This window comes from Canis lupus, chromosome 36 (assembly GCF_011100685.1).
Source record: "Canis lupus familiaris isolate Mischka breed German Shepherd chromosome 36, alternate assembly UU_Cfam_GSD_1.0, whole genome shotgun sequence".
NCBI classification, from domain to species: Eukaryota; Metazoa; Chordata; class Mammalia; order Carnivora; family Canidae; genus Canis; species Canis lupus.
Genome location: NC_049257.1, coordinates 4500192 through 4522231, shown reverse-complemented (window position 1 = coordinate 4522231; position 22040 = coordinate 4500192). Strand labels below are relative to the sequence as shown.

General features: G+C 36.5%; 1 protein-coding gene across 16 annotated transcripts in view; it reads left to right on the top strand.

The window, feature by feature from the left end:
- Positions 1 to 22040, top strand: part of CCDC148 (coiled-coil domain containing 148) — a 285404-nt gene that overhangs the window by 47137 nt on the left and 216227 nt on the right. For 5 of the 16 annotated variants that reach the window (XM_038584560.1, XM_038584561.1, XM_038584569.1 and 2 more), the window contains one exon: positions 21090 to 21152. The exons of 2 other annotated variants lie outside the window; for them this stretch is intronic. In XM_038584560.1, the coding sequence (XP_038440488.1) occupies positions 21092 to 21152 (61 nt within the window). In that variant the 5' untranslated portion in view covers positions 21090 to 21091. Of the gene's footprint in view, positions 1 to 21089; positions 21153 to 21202; positions 21324 to 22040 lie in introns of those variants that run through there. 9 more of the 16 variants (XM_038584562.1, XM_038584563.1, XM_038584566.1 and 6 more) reach the window with 5 other exon arrangements.

The window sequence follows — 22040 nt, the reverse complement described above, 5'->3', positions numbered from 1 at the left end:
ATGATATCCTTTAAAATCAAATGTATTATGTAATTATTCCATTTGTCTAACTCACGGATAGCTGGTACTAGGAAAGGCTCTTCTGGATAACTGCTCTATTCTCTGTGATATTCCAGGAGATAAGGGCCATTTATTTAGTTACCAAGAGAGCTGCTCTACAGCCATGTCTTTTAATATGACATGCTCCTCGATGATTTCTCTTTAAAAACCTATCCACCTCTGTGATCTGCTCTCTCATCAGCTCATCTATTTAATTTTGGCTGCCCTTTTCTAAATTGAAGTCATCAGTGTTCTTGGCACCAGCAGATTTCTGTCAATCCTCTTCTCATCCATTATTTCTCTGCCTATATCTGAGGCTGCCCAGTTGGCCCCCTCACCTGTAGGTACGCATAATTGCCTGCTGGTACTCCTCCAAACATATCCTGCTCTTGTGCTCCCTGATTTCAATAGCCATGTCTTCTAAGGCCTTCTCTCTTCCTATATATGATGAAACCACCTTACTGTTCTTTAGGATTCACTTTACACGTCACCAGCCCTACCTTTGTCCACCTTGTTCTTCCATCTCAAGTGAAATGAGGTTATCTGCCCTTTGTGCTCTGGTATCTCAGATGTCAGCATCTTTGTCTCACCCTGCAGACCAGTGTTCTTCCAGGTGGAGCACAGGTTGATCCATTGCTGGAGAGTGCAGGAAGGCAATGTTAGATCTTCTTTTTATATTTATTTCAAATCTGAGGAAATTTTTCTTATCTTTAATGCATGGATGCATCCTGGTACTTACGCTCAGTTCCCCCATTATGCCAAGTTTGCTCTCATTTTCTCATATTCAGCATATTCTGAAATGTTATAAATTACTTTTATATGGTTTTTTACACATTACATTAACATTTTTAAAAAAATTTTTTTAAGATTTTATTTATTCATGAGAGACAGAGAGAGATAGAGAGAGAGGGAAAGACACAGGCAGAGGGAGAAGCAGGCTCCATGCAGGGAGCCCGACATGGGACTCGATCCCGAGTCTCCAGGATCACGCCCTGGGCTGAAGGCGGCGCTAAACCACTGACCCACCCGGGCTACCCTACATTAACATTTTTTAAAATCAAAATTAACCTTTATAAAATGGACAAATGCCTTAAATATATTCCTACAAAATCCCTGGATTATTAATGATATGTATAATGTAGGTATAACAAGTAACAAGAAAATATCAGAGCTGACTTCTCTATACCTCTATGAGGATTTCCCAGGCAGCATTATGGCATGTGACTGGATGCAGCAATATGCAGTGGCCCTGCTATTAAACCCATTATAAGTAAACCCAATAACAGTAGCACCCTGATTGTGTTTGGAAGAAGATTTAAATTACTAAGATCACTTAAAATATATATTTACATCGGGGCACCTGGGTGGCTTGGTTGGTTGAGTAGCCAGCTCTTGATTTCGGCTCAGGGCCCTTGTTGTGCACTCAGAGCAGAGTCAGCTTGAGGATTCTCTTTCCCTCTCCCCCTCCTCCTGCTTGCGTGCTGTCTCTCTCAAATAAATAAGTCTTTTAAAAAAATAAATAGGGGGCACCTGGGTGGGTCAGTCAGTTAAGCATCTGCCTTTCGCTCAGGTCATGATCCCCAGGTCCTGGGATCATGCCCTGTACCAGGCTCCCTTCTCAGTGGAGAGTCTGCTTCTCCCTCTCCCTCTGTCCCTCTCCCATACACTCTCTCTGGCATTCTCTCTCTGGCATTCTCTCTCTCTTTCTGTCCTTCTCAAATAAATAAATAAAATCCTTAAAAAGAAAAAATTTTTAAAAATTTAAAAATAGATTTATATCGACTGTTGCTATCTAAGAACATTATCCTAAGGGTTTATTTTGCCCTGAGATATTAGATGAAAGGAATAGAATAATAGTAATAACCTGTAATAGTTGTAATAATTTACAAATAGTAAATCTCTGTTATTGACAGAACATAATAAAAATGTTATTAAGAATATGGATTTGAATATGGATTTGAAAAGTTTAGAGAGCACTATCATGAGTTTAGAGACCATATGCTCAAAGCTATTGGAGGATAGAGACTATGTCTTGCTCATCTTTGTAGCTCCAGCACCTAGCACAGCAACTGAAACACAGTATATGCTCAGAAAATATTGAGTGAGGGAGTAAATCAATGGAAGGATCAATACAGAAGGTGAATGCTCTGCAGAGAAACCCAAATCATTTCTCTTTTTTAAAACTGGTACTGGTACAACCTCAAACTAGAGGTGAGAAACCAAGATGAAAAAATCAGATGACTCAGATGCAGGAAGTGAATTTATATCTGAGTACATGCAGCGAAATTATGACCCTGCAATGTGATATGTCTGGTGAGGTCAGCACTTCCTGTCTCATGGGGAAAGAGAGACTGCCAGTTAAAGGAACGAATCTGGGATCATTCTCCTTGTGGTTTTATCTTAAAACTGAATCCCATTGCTCAGATTCTCATCCAGGTCTTGTCCTCTCACACCTTCCACTTGTGCCTCTGTGACTGTGGAAACTTTGTGGAACTTTGAAACACTCACCTGCATTCCTGAACGATTTTATTTGTCTCTAGTTGGTCACAGTCCCAAAAGTATCTTCTGATGAATGATTACAGCTATACTTGCGTAACCCTACAAACCCAGGCTTGTCTTTCAAAATAGTGGCAAAAACCTTTCAAATTCATGTCATGATACTACACCAAAAATCTCACCTTAGGACTTAATTGTTTTACTGTTTAAGAATTAGTTATCCTTAGGAGATCTTGGTTTGTAATAGAAGGATTCTTCAACCATTTCTATGCATAAGTAATCATATTAAGTGCTAAGGAAAGCAATATGGGCTAGCAATTAACATGTTTTCAGAAGTAAAGAAAGATATTTTCTCAGTATTTTAAAAGAGCAAAATAGTTTCAATAACTAGTATAAAATAAAGCCTCATTACTTTGTGGCAAATGTTTAATTCATTTATGTCACCTTGATTAAATGTTCTGTGAGATTTTATGGCAGTTATAAGCTGAGCTAGCATGTCTTAGGACTAGTGATATAGGCATTTCACAAATAATATTGATTTTTTAATTAAATGTTCATGATAAATACAGACAATTCATTTGAGCACTAATGTTTTTCATTGCATTATTATGAAAGAGTAGCAACCATCAATAGCCAGGAGAGCTTGCCTTCTGTAATTCATTGCCCTTGAGCACATCAGGCCATTAGTAAGTACCATGAAGGCAGGGAGCATGTCTCTTTCATCTACTGTAGTGGACCAGGGGCACCGGATGGTGCCTAGCACTTAACAGGAATCCAATAAATATGTGTTGAATGAATGAATGAAATATGTGTTGTTTCATCCCTGACACCAGCCACATATTAAACCCATTTCTGTACAGAAAGACAAGTCTCAAATAATAGTTATTAGAGCTGTGACTTTCAGTTTCGGATCTGGAGAACCTTGGTGCTCTGTGGAGATGCTGAGGGATTCTGGACAGAGTAAATTACTTTCTGCCAAATCTTTACAAGGCCTGAGCATATTTGTCAGGATTCTTAGTTACAATGCAATATAGCTTAAGCACAACAAAACCAAAAAACATTTGCTCAGATATACCAACAAAGCTAGAACAAATGAAGCCAAGGGCAAGATTCAGTGTTTGCCTCAGAAAAATTCATCACCTCCATCTCTCAGCACACTGGCTTCATACGTGCTCACTGCAGACTGGTTTCTTTTAGTGGGAAACATGGTTTGTGACAGCTGTTAAGCTTTATGTTTTAGAACTTTAGTCATGGATAAAGACCAACTTCAAGCTTTCTTTGGCTTTAAGTTTAAAATCTTGGAAAAGGAATTTTGTTTACAAAAGAGTTTGGCTATTGAAAAGTGTCTGAAAATTTTTGCTCTAAGCAATTAATTCGTAATCCCACCACTCTTTCCTTAACTCTTCTGATTTCATCCCCAAGTGCTTTTCCTCAGCATCATTTTCCTCATTGTGAACTTGGATGTCCCTGCCTTGTCTTTCCCTCTTTATTAACTCTCCTCCTGGCATGTTTGGCTCTGAGATTTTCTGTTCCTTGGGCTTAATACGTGTTTGAGTCTTTCTATCCTCCTGTTTTGAGTGAAGACTCCCTGGCCAGGGAATCCCCTTCCAGCTTTCTATCTGGGAGGAACTGAGCCATATAATGTACAAGTTTCAAAAGTACACACACCATAGCTGTATTAAATCTTTCTGCTGCTTTTAAAAGGTTTTCACTTAAGGACAAAGGGCAGTTATTTTATATCCACTGTACTCCCAAGCAGCATGTAAATAGGGTAGAAGTTCTTAAAATAACTTCTTTTGTAAAGTGGGACACCTTCAATCCTCAGACAACTAGAATTTTCTCTGAAAAAGTGCTCAGGAATGACCTTGATTAGTAAAGAGCTACATGCATATTGAAGCATGAGAATGAACAATACAGTGTTTGCTGTCTATTTCTGGACAGTTAAAGTTCCTTTATCATGAGCAGAGCCTAACCTGAGTCAAGGTTTGACGATGACATTATTTGACTATGACCAAGGAGGTGCCAGCCATTTTTTAGAGCAGGATATTTCATCTTCACTATTTCATTTAAACTTTTGCACTGAATTTAGAAAATGTGAGAAACTTGTTCTGGAAATACATTTTAAATCTTGAGAAAATAATTACTAATAAAGTCAGAGAGCAGAATGAACCTAGTTAGGGCAGTAGTCCTACAGAGCATTCTACACTTATCTCTTTGGTCAAATTATTTTTAAATGAAAAAAAAAAACAGTTTTACATTAATGAGCTCATGAAGATGTGATGTGGATAAATGTTTTTGAAAGAGTAATGATCTTGGCCATAAGAGACTATGGTTGAAAACTGGAGTTGATCTAGGATCTGCTCAATTAAGTGCATCATAATCTTATCATGTTCTGCAGTTGATTAGTGCAGAGTCCATCATACATAAACTTTCTTCTTTCTCTTTTTTTCCGGTTAGTTTGTTTCAGGTGATTCTTATTTAGAATAATTGAAACAAGTCCTGCCTATTTAAACTAAACTAAAATTCATTAAAAGGGCTATTTCATCTTTGTTTATATTACCTCAAGTTATAGAGAGAATGAAAATATATTATGTTCTAAGGAATTTTTGCCACACTAGAGATCACCAACATATGCTAGGAGATTTAGAAGTTTTCTGTGAAAATTTAAATTTTTATGTTTTTAATTCAAACACAGTCTTTAAGGGAAGAAGATAAATATACAGTCTTAAATCCATTCATAAAATTTGGTGCCTATCTTTGTGTTCATGGATATTTTTTTTAAGCAAAATGTATTTTTATTTTTTTATTAATTTATTTTTATTTAAATTCAATTTGCCAACATATAGTATAACACCCAGTATTAGTCCCATCAAGTGCCCTCTTTAGTATGTTCATGGATTTTTGATACATAAGTGCTAAGACCTAAGTTTCAGAGTCTACATTTTAATATATTGTTCAAATCAGGGTCTAAGAATCAAACCCTATGGACACATTTTCAAGTATTTGGGAGTACCCTTGTAATAACATTAATAAGTAATATTTTATGATATTTTTGATGCCAGATGCTCTTCTAAGGAATTGTTGTATATTATCTGCCATAGTCCTCACAACTCTAAGAAGTACCACTGTTATCCTCTTTTTACAGTTGGGAAAACTGAGGCATAAAAGAATTAAGGAATTTGCCAAAGGCCTCAGAGTTCATTTTGAACCTAATATTCTAGCTCTGGAGCTCACAATCTTTTTTTTTTTTTTAAGATTTTATTTATTTATTCATGATAGTCACACAGAGAGAGACAGAGAGGCAGAGACACAGGCAGAGGGAGAAGCAGGCTCCATGCAGGGAGCCTGATGTGGGATTCGATCCCGGGTTTCCAGGATTGCGCCCTGGGCCAAAGGCAGGCACCAAACCGCTGCGCCACCCAGGGATCACTCTTGGGAGCTCACACTCTTGAATAGTATGATATTTTCCTTCTCTGGAAGGAAAAATGGATATTATTCTCTTTTTTTGTCCTTGGTTACCCATCCTTCTAATCACTAAAAGATAATTACTTTCATTAATTTAAGGATTATAAACTTTAATTTCTTAGAATAAAGTGACTTCAGAAAATGCAGAAAATGTTGACTCATTCCTATTTTTTTTAAAGATTTCATTCATTTATTTATTTGAGTTAGAGCAAGTGATGGGAGGAGCAGAGAGAAAGGGACAAGTAGACTCTGTTGAGTGCAGAGCCTAAAGTGGGGCTCAGTCTCACAACCCTGAGATCATAACCTGATCCAAAATCAAGAGTCAGATGCTAAACCAACTAAGTCATGCAGATGCTCCACTGACTGATTCCTATTTTAAGAGTGTCACTGTTTATAGGATAAATTCATTTGTATATCAGATATTTTTAGAGTTGTCAATAGCAAACTGTCAAATTGTAGTAAGAATAAAGTAGAGAATTTCTGTTGAGGTACATTACCTATTTAGGAAGACAGCAATGTTTCCTCTACCCAATTTCTTCTTTTTTTTCTTCCCTTCCTGAATGATCAGTTCTGAAGCCATTAGAAGGGGCAGAACAAGACTGGTCTCTGTACTAGCAGAGGAAGGAACGTCAGTGGCTCAGGACATGGCATTGGAGTCCAGAACAGGGGAAGAGAGGATTCATTTGGGAGGCCTGACCAGTGCTGATGTCAGAGATCAACCAAGATAAGGACTGCATTTATGTGCAAGGGCAGCCCATGAGGGTGTCAGAACTCAAGTGAAGCTGAGGAAGTACCTATGAATGGGGGTAATCCAGTGTAATGTGTTAGAGCTCAAGTGGGGTGAGTAGAGTGTGAATATATACATCACATGAAGTTTTGAAACTCAGAGGGGAAGCAATGTCCATGCAGAGGGCTGCAGGACAGATGGGGAGTCAGAGTGAGGAAAAAATCTATTTAGAAGGTTCTAGTCTGCATTGGGATATTGGAGCTTATGTGGTAGTGGTAAGGTATTGCTGTGGATTGTTGGAACTCAAATGGATTGAAGAGAGAGTTGGTGTAGAGGAGGAATGCTGTCATCAGAGATGAGAGGTTGGTTATATACGGAGTGTTGATGAGTTAAAAAAAATATAAAGCATAACAGGGGCTGGGTTTCTTACTATTAGAATGAGTTACAAATGTAGAAAGGGAGAAAATGAGAATGAATTTCATGCTGTTGTATTGCAGTTGGACATATCAGTGTGCATCGTATAGTCTCTTTATCTATCTATCTATCTATCTATCTATCTGATTTTTTAAAAAGATTTTATTTATTTATTCATGAGAGACACACAGAGAGAGGCAAAGACATAGGCAGAGGGAGAAGCAGGCTCCCTGCAGGGTGCCTGATGCAGGACTTGATCCCAAGACCCTGAGATCACAGCCTGAGCCAAAGGCATATGCTCAATCACTGAGCTACCCAGGTGGCACTATCTACCTAATTTTTAAGAAGAAATAGAGATAGAAGTAAATATAGAGGGTTGTGTATATGTGTGTGTGTGTATTTCTAGCTTTGCTCATAGGGAGGATCAGGGAGGAGTGACATCCCAATAGCCATGAGTACATCTAATGTCCAGATTTTGACTTCTAAATACCATCCTCCAAAAAACCAGAGCTCCTTGGAAAAAATAGCTGATTCCAGGACTGTGACAAGTAAAGCACAAGATGACACTGGAAAATATGTTATTCCAGAAGACAAGGAAGTACTCAAAGGACGATTTCAAAAGGACACAGAACTTAACCATATATGTATTCTTACATACTTTTTTGTTCCCTGCAAGGATGCTCAGTTATAACAATGGATTTGAGTTGATTACCAGAGATAGATTAGCAAAAACTAGAATGGGAGTGGGGCAGACTGTTAGAGCTAAGGATGAACGTAAGCTAAAAGTAAATGAAGGTGAATGCATAGTGACCAGTCCTGAGAACATGAGGGATAATAGAATATGTGGGAAGGAATCTGGGAAGGGTGGGGTTGGGGGAGTCCCTGAAGAAAAAATGGACACCTGGTGACTTTAGGGACCTAGGTTGACTTTTTATCAAGAATTGTGTAATAGAAAGAGGTAGAAGAAACTGTCCTTGGGTTTGGGGCTTATGGTAAGATGCTAGTTCTAAACATGGAATTCGGAGTATTTGTCTTTGGGTTGAGAGAGCAAGGGGAAAAATTGTTTCAATCTGAATTTATGGTGATATCTGGATGCCCCAGTTAAAAGCATTATCTCCTAATTTGAGAGTAAAATTCTGAGAGGCTGGAGCTGATGAAAGCTCATGAAAAAAAAATAATCTGCGCTGTAATCATATTGTATATGGCTAATTTGCTTTCAGGTTTAGGGAAGCAGTGATATGTACTACAGTAGGTCTTAACCTGGGCTAATCATTGACATTTCTTAGCGAGCTTTAAAATGAATGAATGAAAGAATGAAGCCTAAGAAATCACCAGGAATCACTGGACTGGTAAAAAGAAGTCAGTGGCTTTAAAACCTATTTTAACCATTTCCTAAAAGCATGTCCTTGAACAACTTATTTAACCTCTCTGAGCCTCAGTTTTCTAACCTGTAAAATGGGACTGATAGCAGCTATTTTATAGTGTATAAAGTATTACAGATGCTCTCTCAATAAGTGGTAAATTCTGTTCCCCTTTTACCTCAATTCATACGTATTTCTTACTCCTGGATGCCTCTCATTATAGCTAAAACCAAATAAAAATGAGTATAATTTTTATTTCTGAGTATATAGAATCTAAGCTGAGAGTATAATTTAACCCATTTAGCATAAAGGGAGCTATACATTAGGAATAAGAGGCAAGGCCACACTTTTTGCAATTTAAGGACTTGGGTAAGGCAGCAGTACAGAAAAGCAAGGGAGAGAGATGCCTGGGTGGTTCAGTGGTTGAACGTCTGCCTTTGGCTCCTTTAGTGATCCCAGGCTCCTCCCTGCGGGAGCCTGCTTCTCCCTCTGCTGTGTCTCTGCCTCTCTCTGTGTCTCTCATGAATAAGTAAATGAAATCTTTAAAAAGAAAAGAAAAAAGCAGAGGAGAAAATGCAGAGTCTTCCTCTTCAGGATGCCCTTGTTGCTTTGGCAAAGAGGCATACCAGAGAGATGTTGTCAAGGAATGTTTTCTCCCTTTTCAGGTGACCCTGTCTTGCCAAAGGGCGACCTCACACTCTAGGAAACATGCTGGGGCTCCCTAAGGAGCTGCCAGAAACCTTGTTTAACCTACAGCAATGTGAGGAAGCTAATACCTATCTTTCCATGCAATAGGTGTTTAACTATAACACAGCTCATATGACTCCGGGTTTTGGCTCTGGGTTGTAGGATCGAGCCCCAAGATGGTGTTACACTCAGTGGGGAGTCTACTTGTTTCTCTCCCTCTGCTGCTCCCCCACTCATGCTCTTTTTCTCAAATAAATGAATAAAATCCTTAAAAAAATAAATTGGATTTTCCTAATGAATAAAATTGAATCCTTTTAATATGTTTATTGGCCATTTGGAGACTTTTTTTTTTTTTTTTTTTTTTTTTTTTGTGGAGTCTGCCCTAGTTTCTATTGGGTTCCCTGACTTTTCCTTATTAATTTGTAGGCATTTAAATACATCTAAATTCTGGATACAAGTCTTTTGTTGAATATGTATATTACAAATATATTTTCCCATTCTGCATTGCCTTTTTACTCCCTTAATGGTGTATTTGGATGAACAGAAGTTCTTAATTTTAGTATTTCCCAACTTACTACATTTTCCATTTATGATTAGCTTTTTTGGTGAATTGTTTAAGAAATCTTTGCCAACTCCAAGGTCATGAATATGTTGTCCTATGTAATCTTCTAAAAGTTTCATTTTTAAAATCTTTCACATTTAGATCTTTAATACATCTGGAATTGATTTTTGTGAATGTTAGGAAGTAGGGGGTCAAGATTCATTTTTTCCATATGGACATCCAGCTATCTCCAAACCATTTTTTGAAGACTGTTTTTTGCAAACTGCAGTGTTACTCAGTGTAACTTATAAATCAGGTGACCATTTATGCATGGATCTGTTTCTTGCCCCTCTGTACTATTCATTGGCCTAGTTGTCCATCCTTGTGCCAATAACACATTGTCTTAATTACTACAGTTTCATAATGGATCATGATATATAATACTATAAATCCTCCAGCTTTGTTCTCTTCTTCAAGATTTCCTTGGCTATCCTTTGTCCTTTGCATTTCTATACACATTTTAAATCAGCTTGCCAATTTCTACCAAAAAATCTCCTAGGATTTTTTTTTTTTTTTTTTTTTACTGGAGTTCAATTTGCCAACATATAGCATATCACCCAGTGCTCATCCCATCAAGTGCCCCCCTCAGTGCCCGTCACCCAACCCCCCGCCCACCTCCGCTCTTAGGATTTCAATTGAAGTATATAAATTAATTTGAAGGAGTTGACATTTACAATATTAGGTCTTTTTTATCATTTAAGTCATTTGCTGAGAGAGTTCCATAATTTAAAAATAGTGTGCTGGAACTCATTCTTCTGTAGTCTCATTCCAAAGCCCAACACTGCTTTAGAGTTAAGGTGTATCTTAGTTTTGAGAATGTAGTGTTCTCATATCAATTAAATTTTAAACAAATCCATGTTGTTGGCAATGTTTTCTACAGGAGCAGGTTTTTAAAATCTCCCATTGCATGGATATTTCTTGCATCTCATGTCTTCAATTGCCACTGACAAGTAGTTAGTGGCTATTTTATGTATTATTGACCATTATATTTTAGAACAAATTATTCTGATGGTGTTTTTAAAGCCAAGTGGAAAATCCACGTGCAGCCAAATTCTTATGGTTTGTCCTTGTGTTACATGACAATTGGCCTCCCACCACCTTCCCCCTTACCCTCCTTTCACACCATCCCAGGCAGAAAGAACTCTTCTTTCACTTTTTTGTTAAAGGAGAGAAATTTATTTTTCTTCTAAGATATTTTTGAGATTTTCATAAGATATTATTGAGATTTTTCATACAAGGACTTCCAACTTTATTCAGAGAATATGGATCCCTGTGGAAGGAGTACATGAAATAGAAGATAGTGGAGGATTTCCTTCCCCTTTTTCTGGGTGAAGAATTAGATTGAAACAAAAATTGAGACAAGAGTGACATCTCTCACTACCCTTTCTGCATTCAGCCTATCTGCTTACATCAGATAGATTTTCCGTCTCCTTCAGAGTGCAGCTGCTCTTCCTGAATTAGTTGCCTCCTGCCAATGGAAATCCCACCACACCTGCCTTAGGGCCCACCTTTGTGTTTGAAAATTACCTTCTCTACCTCCTCTGCAGTAAAACTTCTAGCCACTTCAGTGTAGCTGATCAAAACTGTGAGTTTGCCTTTATAGGGAGGAAGATGCTGTCTGTTTTTGGCCAAACTTAAGGGAACTAGAAAGTAGAAATAGGAAATGAGCACATTTTTCTTTCTCTCTTTGTTCTTTTTAATTTTCTTTTTCTTCACACTTTCTTTCCTCTTCTAAACTTTATCTTAATTCCTTTAATCTTTTCCTTTAATTTCTTCACATCTTCACCTACAGATCTTTCTCTTACACACAAAAATAAATATTTCCTACTCGTTATATTTCATTCATTCAAAATGTATTAGTGCTACTGTGTTCCAAGCACTGTCATTTAACAGAGTGCTATAGTCTTTATTGTTAAGAGTGGCTAATTGTTACTTTTTATTAAAAAATTTTAAAACCCGATTTATTTCTCCTCATATAGTTGATCCTTTGTGGAAAAACTATTTATTTTAGAGTATTGAACCCCACAGATACATTCTTCTGTGTTATTTTTGATGGTGAAATTAAGTTTCTTAAGATGTTTTTCTTTCCCCTTCCAGAACCACCTACACTGCAAATGAAACTCTATTGGAGTTTTCAAACAGAAAATTTTTCTAGCTGTGATTTTCTCATGCTATTATTGAAAAGCAACCACAATAATATTTTCTAGTATTTTATCCTGTGCTGTATTGATGGGTTCTTTTCTAGAAGAATTTTTATTCTGCTTTATGTGGAAAAGCATCAAAACTTTCTGGGTGCTTCATATTTTCCCATTGTGTATCAATTGGGAATTTTGTTTGACTGAAAGTTACAGAAACTGCTTGTAGAAGCTTGGGATTTATTTCTCTCATAACAAGCCCAGAGAGAAGTAGTCCACAGCTGGTATAGCAGATTCTTGATATCATCAGTGTGCTGAGCTCCTTTTGGCTTTCTTCTGTGCGATACTTAGTATATATCTTTCATCCTAATACTCACTACATAGTCACAGATGGCCTATCCATGTCCAGTTTCACATCCACATTTCCAGGTAAGAAGAAATGAGGAAGAACAGGGAAAAAGGACCAGTGCTCATATGAAAAAAACAAATCTTGTACTCAAATTCCCAGAAGACCTCTGCTTAGGTCACATTGGCTGGAACTGTGTCACACGGTCACTTTGAGTCTCAGGGATATCAAGGAAGGCCAATCTTTTAATCCTGAAAAAAATTGGATTCTGCTAGGAAGGAAAAACGGGGGAATAGATATTGACACCTAGTTATATCTGCCATAGTTTTAAAATGAAGGTGATAGAATTTCCTCAGCAGTCATAGTGGGATAGTGAAAAGTTCGATTTAGTTGTTGAACTCTCTAACCTTGCTTGTGGCCTTGATGTTAATAGTTTTCCTTTAGTGAACAAAATTACAATCAAAAGAATGAATAGTGCATTTGTGACCATTAAGTAAAATTTTAAAATATTGTGTTTTGAATCATTTAGTTAAAGAAGATGTCAGAAGAAATTTCTTGTATAAGGCACAACAAATTTGTATAAAATTATTTGATTGGGACACCTGGGTGGCTCAGTTGGTTAAGCATCCAACTCTTGGTTTCAGCTCAGGTCATGATCTCAGGGTCCTGAGATTAAGCCCCACCTCAGACTCCATGCTGGACCTTCAGATTCTCTCTCTCTCCCTCTCCCTCCGCCCCTCCCTACCCCCTGCTTGTGCATATTCACTCTCATTCTCTCTCTCTCTCTCTCAAAAAAAAAAAGAAAGATTATATTCAAAACTAAAGATAAAGTTAACCGGGTATTTCAGGCCTGGCTTCACAGAGTTGTCACAACTTGGGAGGATAAAGGTCCTTTGGAGGAGTCCAAGTTCAGGAGGTTCAGAAATGGGCGTGGTCGGGTTAGTAGGCTGTGGGGCTCTCACCGACAGAACCTACTGGATAATCCCTTATAAACTCAAATATAATTGTATTTATTCTACAATAGATAATATAATTATTTAGAAATAAGACCTTGGGAGGTAATGTTTGCTGTTTTTATTTACATAAGTATACATATATACATTCTCTTTGTAAAAAAGCCAAGATTTCATTACAGATAGAGTCCCCTTTAAAACTAACCTCCAGTTGCAGTATCCTCCCTAGTTTGATCTATTTGTATATCCTTTAGACTTTTGTCCTTTGTAGGATGCATGTATGGGGGAGTGTGTGTGTAATATGCATAACGTTTTTTTGGTGTCTTTGCATGTTTATGTAATGGTATCATGGTGCAACTTGCTTTTTTCATTGAACAATATATATTGGAGATAAAGCCAGGTAATCTGTGTGTACTATGCAAGAAATGTCCTTCTTATCCTCAAACTCTTGAAGAGGTAAGATGACACAGATGTGTTATGTGCTGTGACTGGCAGCTGAATAGCTGGTCAAGGGGCACCTCCAACTGTAATTAACAGGAACTTACATTACTGTCAGTGCTGAAACTCACCAAGGTCAAGTGGGGGTGTTTCTCCTTTCTTACTTATTGGCATATGCCTCAGTGCACTGCCTATTTTGATTTGGAGTTTGTTTTTGATAATAATTTTCATTTCCTACAAGCAAGCCTAGATTTTAAAAATTGGGAAAGAGGAAGGGAAACTATGAGTTTGCCTCTAATAGTACCATGCCTAGGGCCTGGACATGACCTGTAATGCAATCACCTGGTGCTTTTTCAGCAAATATCTGTTGAATGTCTAGTATATAATACACACTATCTTAGGCACTCAAGAGAAATAGAGATAATCAGCCAAAGGACTTGCTTTTCTAGAGCATACATCCTAGTTGTAGATGTGAACAATAAGCAAATAAATGAACGAGTCCATAGCATAATGCTACATAGTGAGAAGTGCTATGAAGGGAAATGATTAGGTTGAGGAATAAAGAGTGACTGGGGATTAAGGGGGCTACTAAAGATGAGATACTCAGGGCAGGTCTCTCTGCAGAGCCTGAATAAATCCATATTCCTTAGTCTGGTCTGTTATAGATGTTCCATTAACACTAAACAAAGGAATAATTGCATCAGCAGATTTACAAAAGTATAATTGTAGCACAAGAAAGGATTCAAATAATCTGTACCTGGATTTAGAGAAACTCTAGTAAGATGCTTAAAACGAGACTGAAAAGTACGTAGGCATTAGCCAGAGAAGCAGGAGTTGAGAAAGGCATTCCAACCATAGGTAACAGCATATGCAAAGGTAGGGAGGTATGAAAGAGCACTGTCAATTTCCTATTGCTAAATAACAAATTACCACAAATTTCATGGCTTCAGCAACGTAAATTTATTATCTTATAATTTTGGAGGTCATAGATCCATAGTAGGTCTCATTGGGTTTAAATCAAGGTTCCAAAAAAATAAATATAAATAAATAAATAAGTAAATAAATAAATAAAGGTTCCAGCAGGGCTGCATGCCTTCTGGAGGTTCTAAGGAGAATCCATTTCCTTGCTCTTTCCAGCTTTTTGGAATTGCCTACATTCTTTGAGTCTGGTCCCTATCTTCAAAGCTAGCAGAATAGCATCTTCAAAACTATCTTCTCTCTGACCTCTGCTTTTCACTCCCATCTCCTTCTCTATGACACACCTGCCTTCTCTTTCCAGGACTCTTGTGATTACATTGGGCCCACATGAGTAATTTCCATAGCTAAAGTTAGCCAATTAGCTACAACCTTAATTCTCTTTAGCCACATAACATTTATTCACAGGTTCTGAGGATTAGGATGAGGACATCCTTGGTAGGCCGTTGTTCTGCCTACCATAGCAGATGTGCTGTGAGTATTCTGAGATCTGCAAATGTTTTAGGAATGCTGGAGTGTAACGCGCATGTGGGGTAATGGGTAATGGGTAAGGAAGGGGCTAAAAGAGAAGAGCTAGATTTAAAAGGTCCTAGTGGGGATCCCTGGGTGGCTCAGTGGTTTAGTGTCTGCCTTCAGCATGACCCTGGAGTCCTGGGATCAAGTCCCATATCAGACTCCCTGCATGGAGCCTGCTTCTCCCTCTGCCTGTGTCTCTGCCTCTCTCTCTCTGTCTCTCTTATGAATAAATAAGTAAAATCTTTAAAAAAATAAAAGGTCCTGGTATGCAGAATTTGAACCTCATCCTGGAAGGCCATGAGAAAACATTTGGGGGATTAGAAATATTTGGGTTTTTGAGACATCGCTTATTCAGGCACTTGCGTGACGGCAGCCAGGGCCAGAGAACAGATAAAATGCTACTGCAAAAATCTAAACAAAAGATTTGGAGGGGCTGAATTTCATGATGCTCTTCTACTGATGGAGAAGTTAGAAGTTAAAAGGACCAGGAGGAAGCAGACAAGCCTCTAACTTCAAGTCCAGGTGTATAGGATGAGGAACTGGATTCCCAGATGGTGTCAGAAGAAGGTTGACGAAGTGTCCAGTTTAAGCATGTCCAAAATTGCAAGTCAGAAAGGGCAAGTGGTGAGTCTTTTCACAACAGAGGATCACTTTTAATACTCTTCTTTTATGGCTTGCACATTTAGGGAGAAAATTAGGGATAAAGTAATATTTCTTCATAAATAATTATTTAATTTCCCAATGTTGTTTTGCAGAGCTTAAAATCGCCAGTCATGGCTTCTGGTTAGAATTTCTGAGTCTATCAATATGAGTTTTGTGAATTTATCTATTCCCTCTTCTTGATATTTCCCTCTTCTCCCCACTCTTTGTTTTTACTATGTACTGCTTTAAACTAGGTACACATGCAACTTCTCTTGTGTTTTTGAAATGATGAGAACAGCTTTGAGGATGTAGCAGAAACAAGGGCATGAGAGGCTCTACTGAAGTTACTTCTACTCTCTGTGGAACTCTGAAGTCCCTCAGAAACTTGTGGGTTGCTTGCCTTGATTAATTCTGTTCTTTCTACTTGACTTTGCTCCCCAGACTTTTATTGGAAAAGCATATAGGAAAAGTAAATTTTTATTTATATCATTTTCATTAGTGAAGTTGAGGGAATCTAAATAGATTCCCTCCTTGAGCTATTATAGAAATAAAGAAAGGGATATTCATAAAGGGTGAGTTTATATAGAATTTGCTTCATAAGCAAATTTATATGAATTAGAAAAAGGGCAGAAATTTTATAGATTTCCTTTTTCTGCTTCTGGATTTTATTATGCTGTAGAAGGGTAAAGTATTTTTTGAAAAATTTCATTCTTGAATTCTTGTACTGGTTAAAAATAGTGATATGTATGTGAATTAGTTATTTAACAGCCATTAAAGATATGTCTATATATACCTTTAGACACATGCATATGTCTGTACATATCTTTAGACATATAAATAGAATGATGTGGAAAGATAAGTTATAGATGAAAAACAACTTGTAGAACTGTCCATATATCATAATTGCATATGATATATGCATAATTGCATATATCATAATATACACATGTACTTTCATGTGCATAGAAAATCTTTGAAAGAATATACAATAAAACATTGAAAATGACTGCCAGGGCTAAAAAATTTGGAGTATTAGGGCTAAGTAGGGCTGGAAATTTTAATTTTTACCTTATATTTTTCTATACAGTTTCATATTATTTAACCAGTACTTTTATAATTGAAAGGATAGTTTAATATATTTATTCCACATATAGCATTAAAAAACGAACTTGTTAATATTTTAATGGTAATGTTTTCAAATTCTACAAAATTCTACAAATGTATTTAGCATATCCTGTTTTTTAATAGAAGAGGAGAAATAAGTCAGTTCAATATTAGCGTGGAAAATTATATATACAAGTTCACAACTTAAAGGATTCTTGGTGTCATGAAATCCAGTTTCTTTTCTGACTGGCAAAATACGGAAACTGTGGCATCATTTCCCCTAATATATAGTGAAATAATTATTGCCCCTGCTTAGTATTTTTTAAAATGTATTTCTTTTCCTGTAAAAAATATTTTTTCTCTTTTTGTTTGAACAGAATTTCTAAATCAAAATCAACTATAATCCTACTATCCCCAAATTGCCACTGTTAAATATTTGGTCCACAGAATCAGAATTGATTTTCTTTATCTAAGTCTTGTTTCCTTTAGCAAACTTTTTTGGGTTTTTTTTAGAGTATGAATCCTACACACTTCTTGTACAGTTTATTCCCAGATATTTTGTTTTTGTTTGTTCTGTTGTAGTTGCTCTTTTGAGTGAGAGCTTCCCCCATTATGTTTGAATTGGTTGTGAAATATTTATTATGTAACTGAACACTTTATTTTTGTTAAACTTTAATAGGTTTGCTTTGGTTCCATTAATTTTTCCAGGACAATATTTTTACCTTATACCAACAACAATGTATAATGCTTCACAATGGAAGTAATGGGCACCATTCTACTTAGAATTAAAAAGAGAATACTGCATATTAGAAAAGTATTGCTTAAATCAGACTTTGGCTGTAGTATTTGAAGTCACATTTGAAAGGAGATCTTTCATATGAAAAAAGGTTATAATATGATGTTACACCCAAGATATTTTTTCATATTGATGTTGTTCTCACCCTAATTGACCTAGCAAAACTCCTGACACTTCTGAAAACTTCCCTTCATGGGGTGATTGGCTAATGTACATGTCTACACAGTCAGGCAGTTTAGAGCTAACAAACCAGCTATGTGCTGTACGATTCTAAGCCTAAGTACAACTGACATTGTCTTCCTTGGTGTATTAAAAGAGATTTTCTTAGGAAAGAGAATAATACAAATTTTATCACTGTAAAAAGATTGCCTTGTTATATAAATGATCTCTTTGCTATTTTTTCTCATCTCTAGAGAAGTCCTTCTTGCTTAACTACCCCATAGAGACCAGTTGAGGTCATGTAGTTTTTTAAGTTTAGATTCTCTATCAAATCTGTAAAAATTAACCTTATATTAAAATCTTTATCCAATCCTCTAGCTACTGCAAAGCTATCGTTACATTATATATCAAAACAGTCTTCCTAAACCATAAGAAACTTCTCATAAAAATATATTATTTTAAAATATTTTCAGTAATTGAGTAGATCTAAAAGGTCTAACATTTTGATAATACTCATAAGCGATTTCTAAAATGTCACATAATGTGAACATGGAATAATTTTTAGAACTAAGTGCTTTAAAATTATTTAACATGGAAAATTCTGTTCAAATAGCCGTTACTCAGCCAAAAGCATTTTAACTCTAGGCTGAAGTAGCCACTTTGAAGTTCACTAGTAAGCATAAAATTGAAATGGCCTAGATGACATATGCTTGTTTGGGAATCAGGGATTGTTTGTTTTAGTACAGTTTCATAATATCTTATCAGAAGGCTGTGGTGCCAGATGTAGTTTTGATATGTAGTTTTGATTTTTCAGATTTTTTTAAAAAAATGTGATATAGAGCATATGCCCTACATTACTTAAAACTGATGATATCTGGGTAGCACCCCAAAATTAAACACATTAACATTTTTGGACAAATGTATGAATGTCCACATTAAATAAAATGAACTTTGATTTGGGTCAAATTTGCTGCCAAATGATTTCAGCTCAGATTGGATTTGGCCACTATATTGCTTATGATATACATCTTCATTTTCAGAGATTTTTGTATTATTAATATGAGATTTTGGTCTTGAAGTTTTCTGTGATCTTGGTCATTTTTCTGGGCTGCAATCATCTTATACGTTAAAATGAGAAGTTAGACTAAATTATATGTGAACTTTTCAGATTCTAAATCTAATGCCTATCTAATTCTCCAATATTAGAAAACTACAATTGTCAATTTTATACTATTTCAGTTTAACAATTATTTAGTTCAGGGATCCTCAACATCCCTGAAAGATAAGTGTAATTATTTATGACTTATATATAAATATTAAAAAATTTAGGTCAAGAAGTGTTTTTGCTTGGTCTTCTATAGAGTTGCAACCAAACTAGATTTCAAGTTCATGAAGACAGAGTAGTTTTTGTTTGCAATTTTGATTTCCAGAATGTATTCTATTATAAGTTTCTTATTTGAATCATGTAGAAATAGTGAGAAATGTTGTGTGGAAGTCCTGACTTTCCTCAGAAAATCTGAGAATCTAAGCAATGTTAGACCAAGGTAACCTAAAGGAAGTCTGCAAAACCCCACTTTGTTTCAGGACCTCAGTCTTGCAAACTAAATTCCCCCAAAATGAATCCTAAATCTGAGGAAAACCTAAAGGTAATCAATGAGGGAACTGACAAGGTCTCTCCAAGAAGAGATAGCAAGCTCAGACAAATTCCAGGTGGGAATGGAGATGAGAACAGAACTCATGAACTGGCTGCTGAATGTAGCAACCATTTGTTTTGGATACTGGCTTTATTTGTGGAATACCTTTGTTAATAAAAAGAAAAAAAAATGTATTTGATTATCTGTGGGCATGAAATGCTCTTTAATTTTTCATTTCATCTCATTTCTGCATTCCCTGTGGTTGTGTACCTTGTAACTCTTTCATTGACCTGATGACCTTCTAAGGCATGTAAATTTGCCATTTCTGCCTGTAGACTACAGAATTAAGTCAGACTTTTGAAAAGTGAAAATTTATTGTTGGGAGAGGGAAGCTGTAGTACAGACTAAGGAATTGGTATTGCAGCCCTTCTCGAGGCTAGAACACATCAAGCTATCTTCAGCTATCTTTCATCCATTTTATCAAATAATATTTATTGAACATTTACTACTTGTGCTAGGCACTGGGAATGCAATCAGAAGTAAGACACACATAGGCCACCAGTCTGTGGAGGAAGACAGACTTTGAGCCAGTAAACATGCAGATGTGAAGACAGATATAAATTATCATGGGAGGAAAGGAATGGGATGAGAGAGAGTTTCCAAAAGTCATGAACTTGTGCTTTCTCTTCCCTTTAAGAAGACTTAAGCTACTGCAAAAGTCACTAGACATGAGTAGTTCAATCTAGTGGATATGGAACAAAAATTTATGAAAAATGTTACAGTTACTTAAAGCACCACTTGACCAATCTGTTGCCCTGGAGGCACCCTAAAAATATGTTAACTTAGTTTTGTGCTACTGCAGGTTGGGTTCTCAGGAAGGAGATGCTGAGACAGAGCTTGGGGTGGAAATTCATTAGAGATCCATACCCATGAAAGGAAGAAGGAAGAAGCAGGATTGAGCAGATGAAAAAGTCAGTTTCAATGCAGGTCCAACAAAGTCTGGGTCAACCCCGCAGGGAGCTTTGGATGAAATATTGTCCATCAGAATGACCCACATTGGGCCCAAACTGGTAGGATTTATAGTCCCTCCTTGCTTAGTCATTGGGTACAGGCTGCCCCAGCCATGATATACCTTAGGACAAGGCTACTCTCTGAAACTGAGTCCAGCTCTGAAAGAAGGGGCAGCTGTGCGTTGAGTGCTTTCTAGAAGTCAGCCACAAAGGCTGATTGGTTTAATGGTAGTAGTGAGTTACTTGACTTTATTCTTTAATTTATGTAGTTTTTTTCCTCCTAGGAACTCAAGATAAAACTTACACAATTTTTAAATCACAAAATATTTATTGGTCACTGATACAATCCAAGAAAAGGAGATTAAAATTTCAGAGGTTGGAAGGAGACACCAAGAACAGGAAAAGCATAGAGGGAAAAAACTAATGGAAGGCAGCTTCTAAAACTCAGAGAAGCAAATTTTAGTAAATACAAAGAGTTAAGGCACTCAGTCCTGGGCTTTGTTTTAAAAAAACACAATGATTAACACATCTTTAAAAACATTTGGAAAATAACAGTGTGAAATTTTAGCTTTTTTTTTTTTTTTTTGACAGATATGGAGGACTTGAATAAAAGAGACCAACCATTCATGGCAGTTCAGAAAAACGGTATTTTAGGTATTTTTCCTACTTCCAAATGTGTTCTATGACTTATTGTGGATTATGCATGATGTAAAGTTGGAATGTTGATTTTCAAAATTTTATTGGAAAGCTCATTGTTTGGTCATACTGAAGATGTCTCCAGTTGCCTTACAATGCATGCTTTAATCTTCTTCAATAGTGGTCAAGGTAACCATACTTTCCTTTACTGTGCTTGTCCTCAATCATTTAGAGTCTACTTAAAGTTATGTGATCCATGATATACTTAGTCTCAATTACTTTATATGGCACAGAATAAGTATTCGTATAATTGGGGCTAAATTTTATTTTATTTTATTTTATTTTTTGCTTGAATTACTCAGATTATTATACTTAATCTACTTGGTCTTTGAGTACCTTCTACTTATGTTTTACTTGATCAGAACAGTGAATATCATACTAAACTAGGACATTTTATGTATTTGAATGGATAATGCTTACCTGATCATTTTATATCATTTTATTCTTATTTGACCTATTAAGTTTTTTAGCTCTCAGTTTCAACCTTTTTTCAAGTTTAATTGAAATATTTTCAATTTTTCTGTTAGAAATACAACTATGAGGCAGCCCAGGTGGCTCAGCGGTTTAGCGCCACCTTCAGCCCAGGGTGTGGTCCTGGAGACCCAGGATCCAGTCCCAGGTCAGGCTCCCTGCATGGAGCCTGCTTCTCCCTCTGCCTGTGTCTCTGCCTCTCTCTGTGTCTCTCATGAATAAATAAATAAAAATCTTAAAAAAAAAAAATACAACTATGACTTAAAAATCTACTTAACTTAATTTATAATAAGATGATACTTAAATATTCACGGTTGATGCCTAAAACTTTTTAAATAAAAAGAATGGTCACGCTTTCTATCTTGGCATTATAAT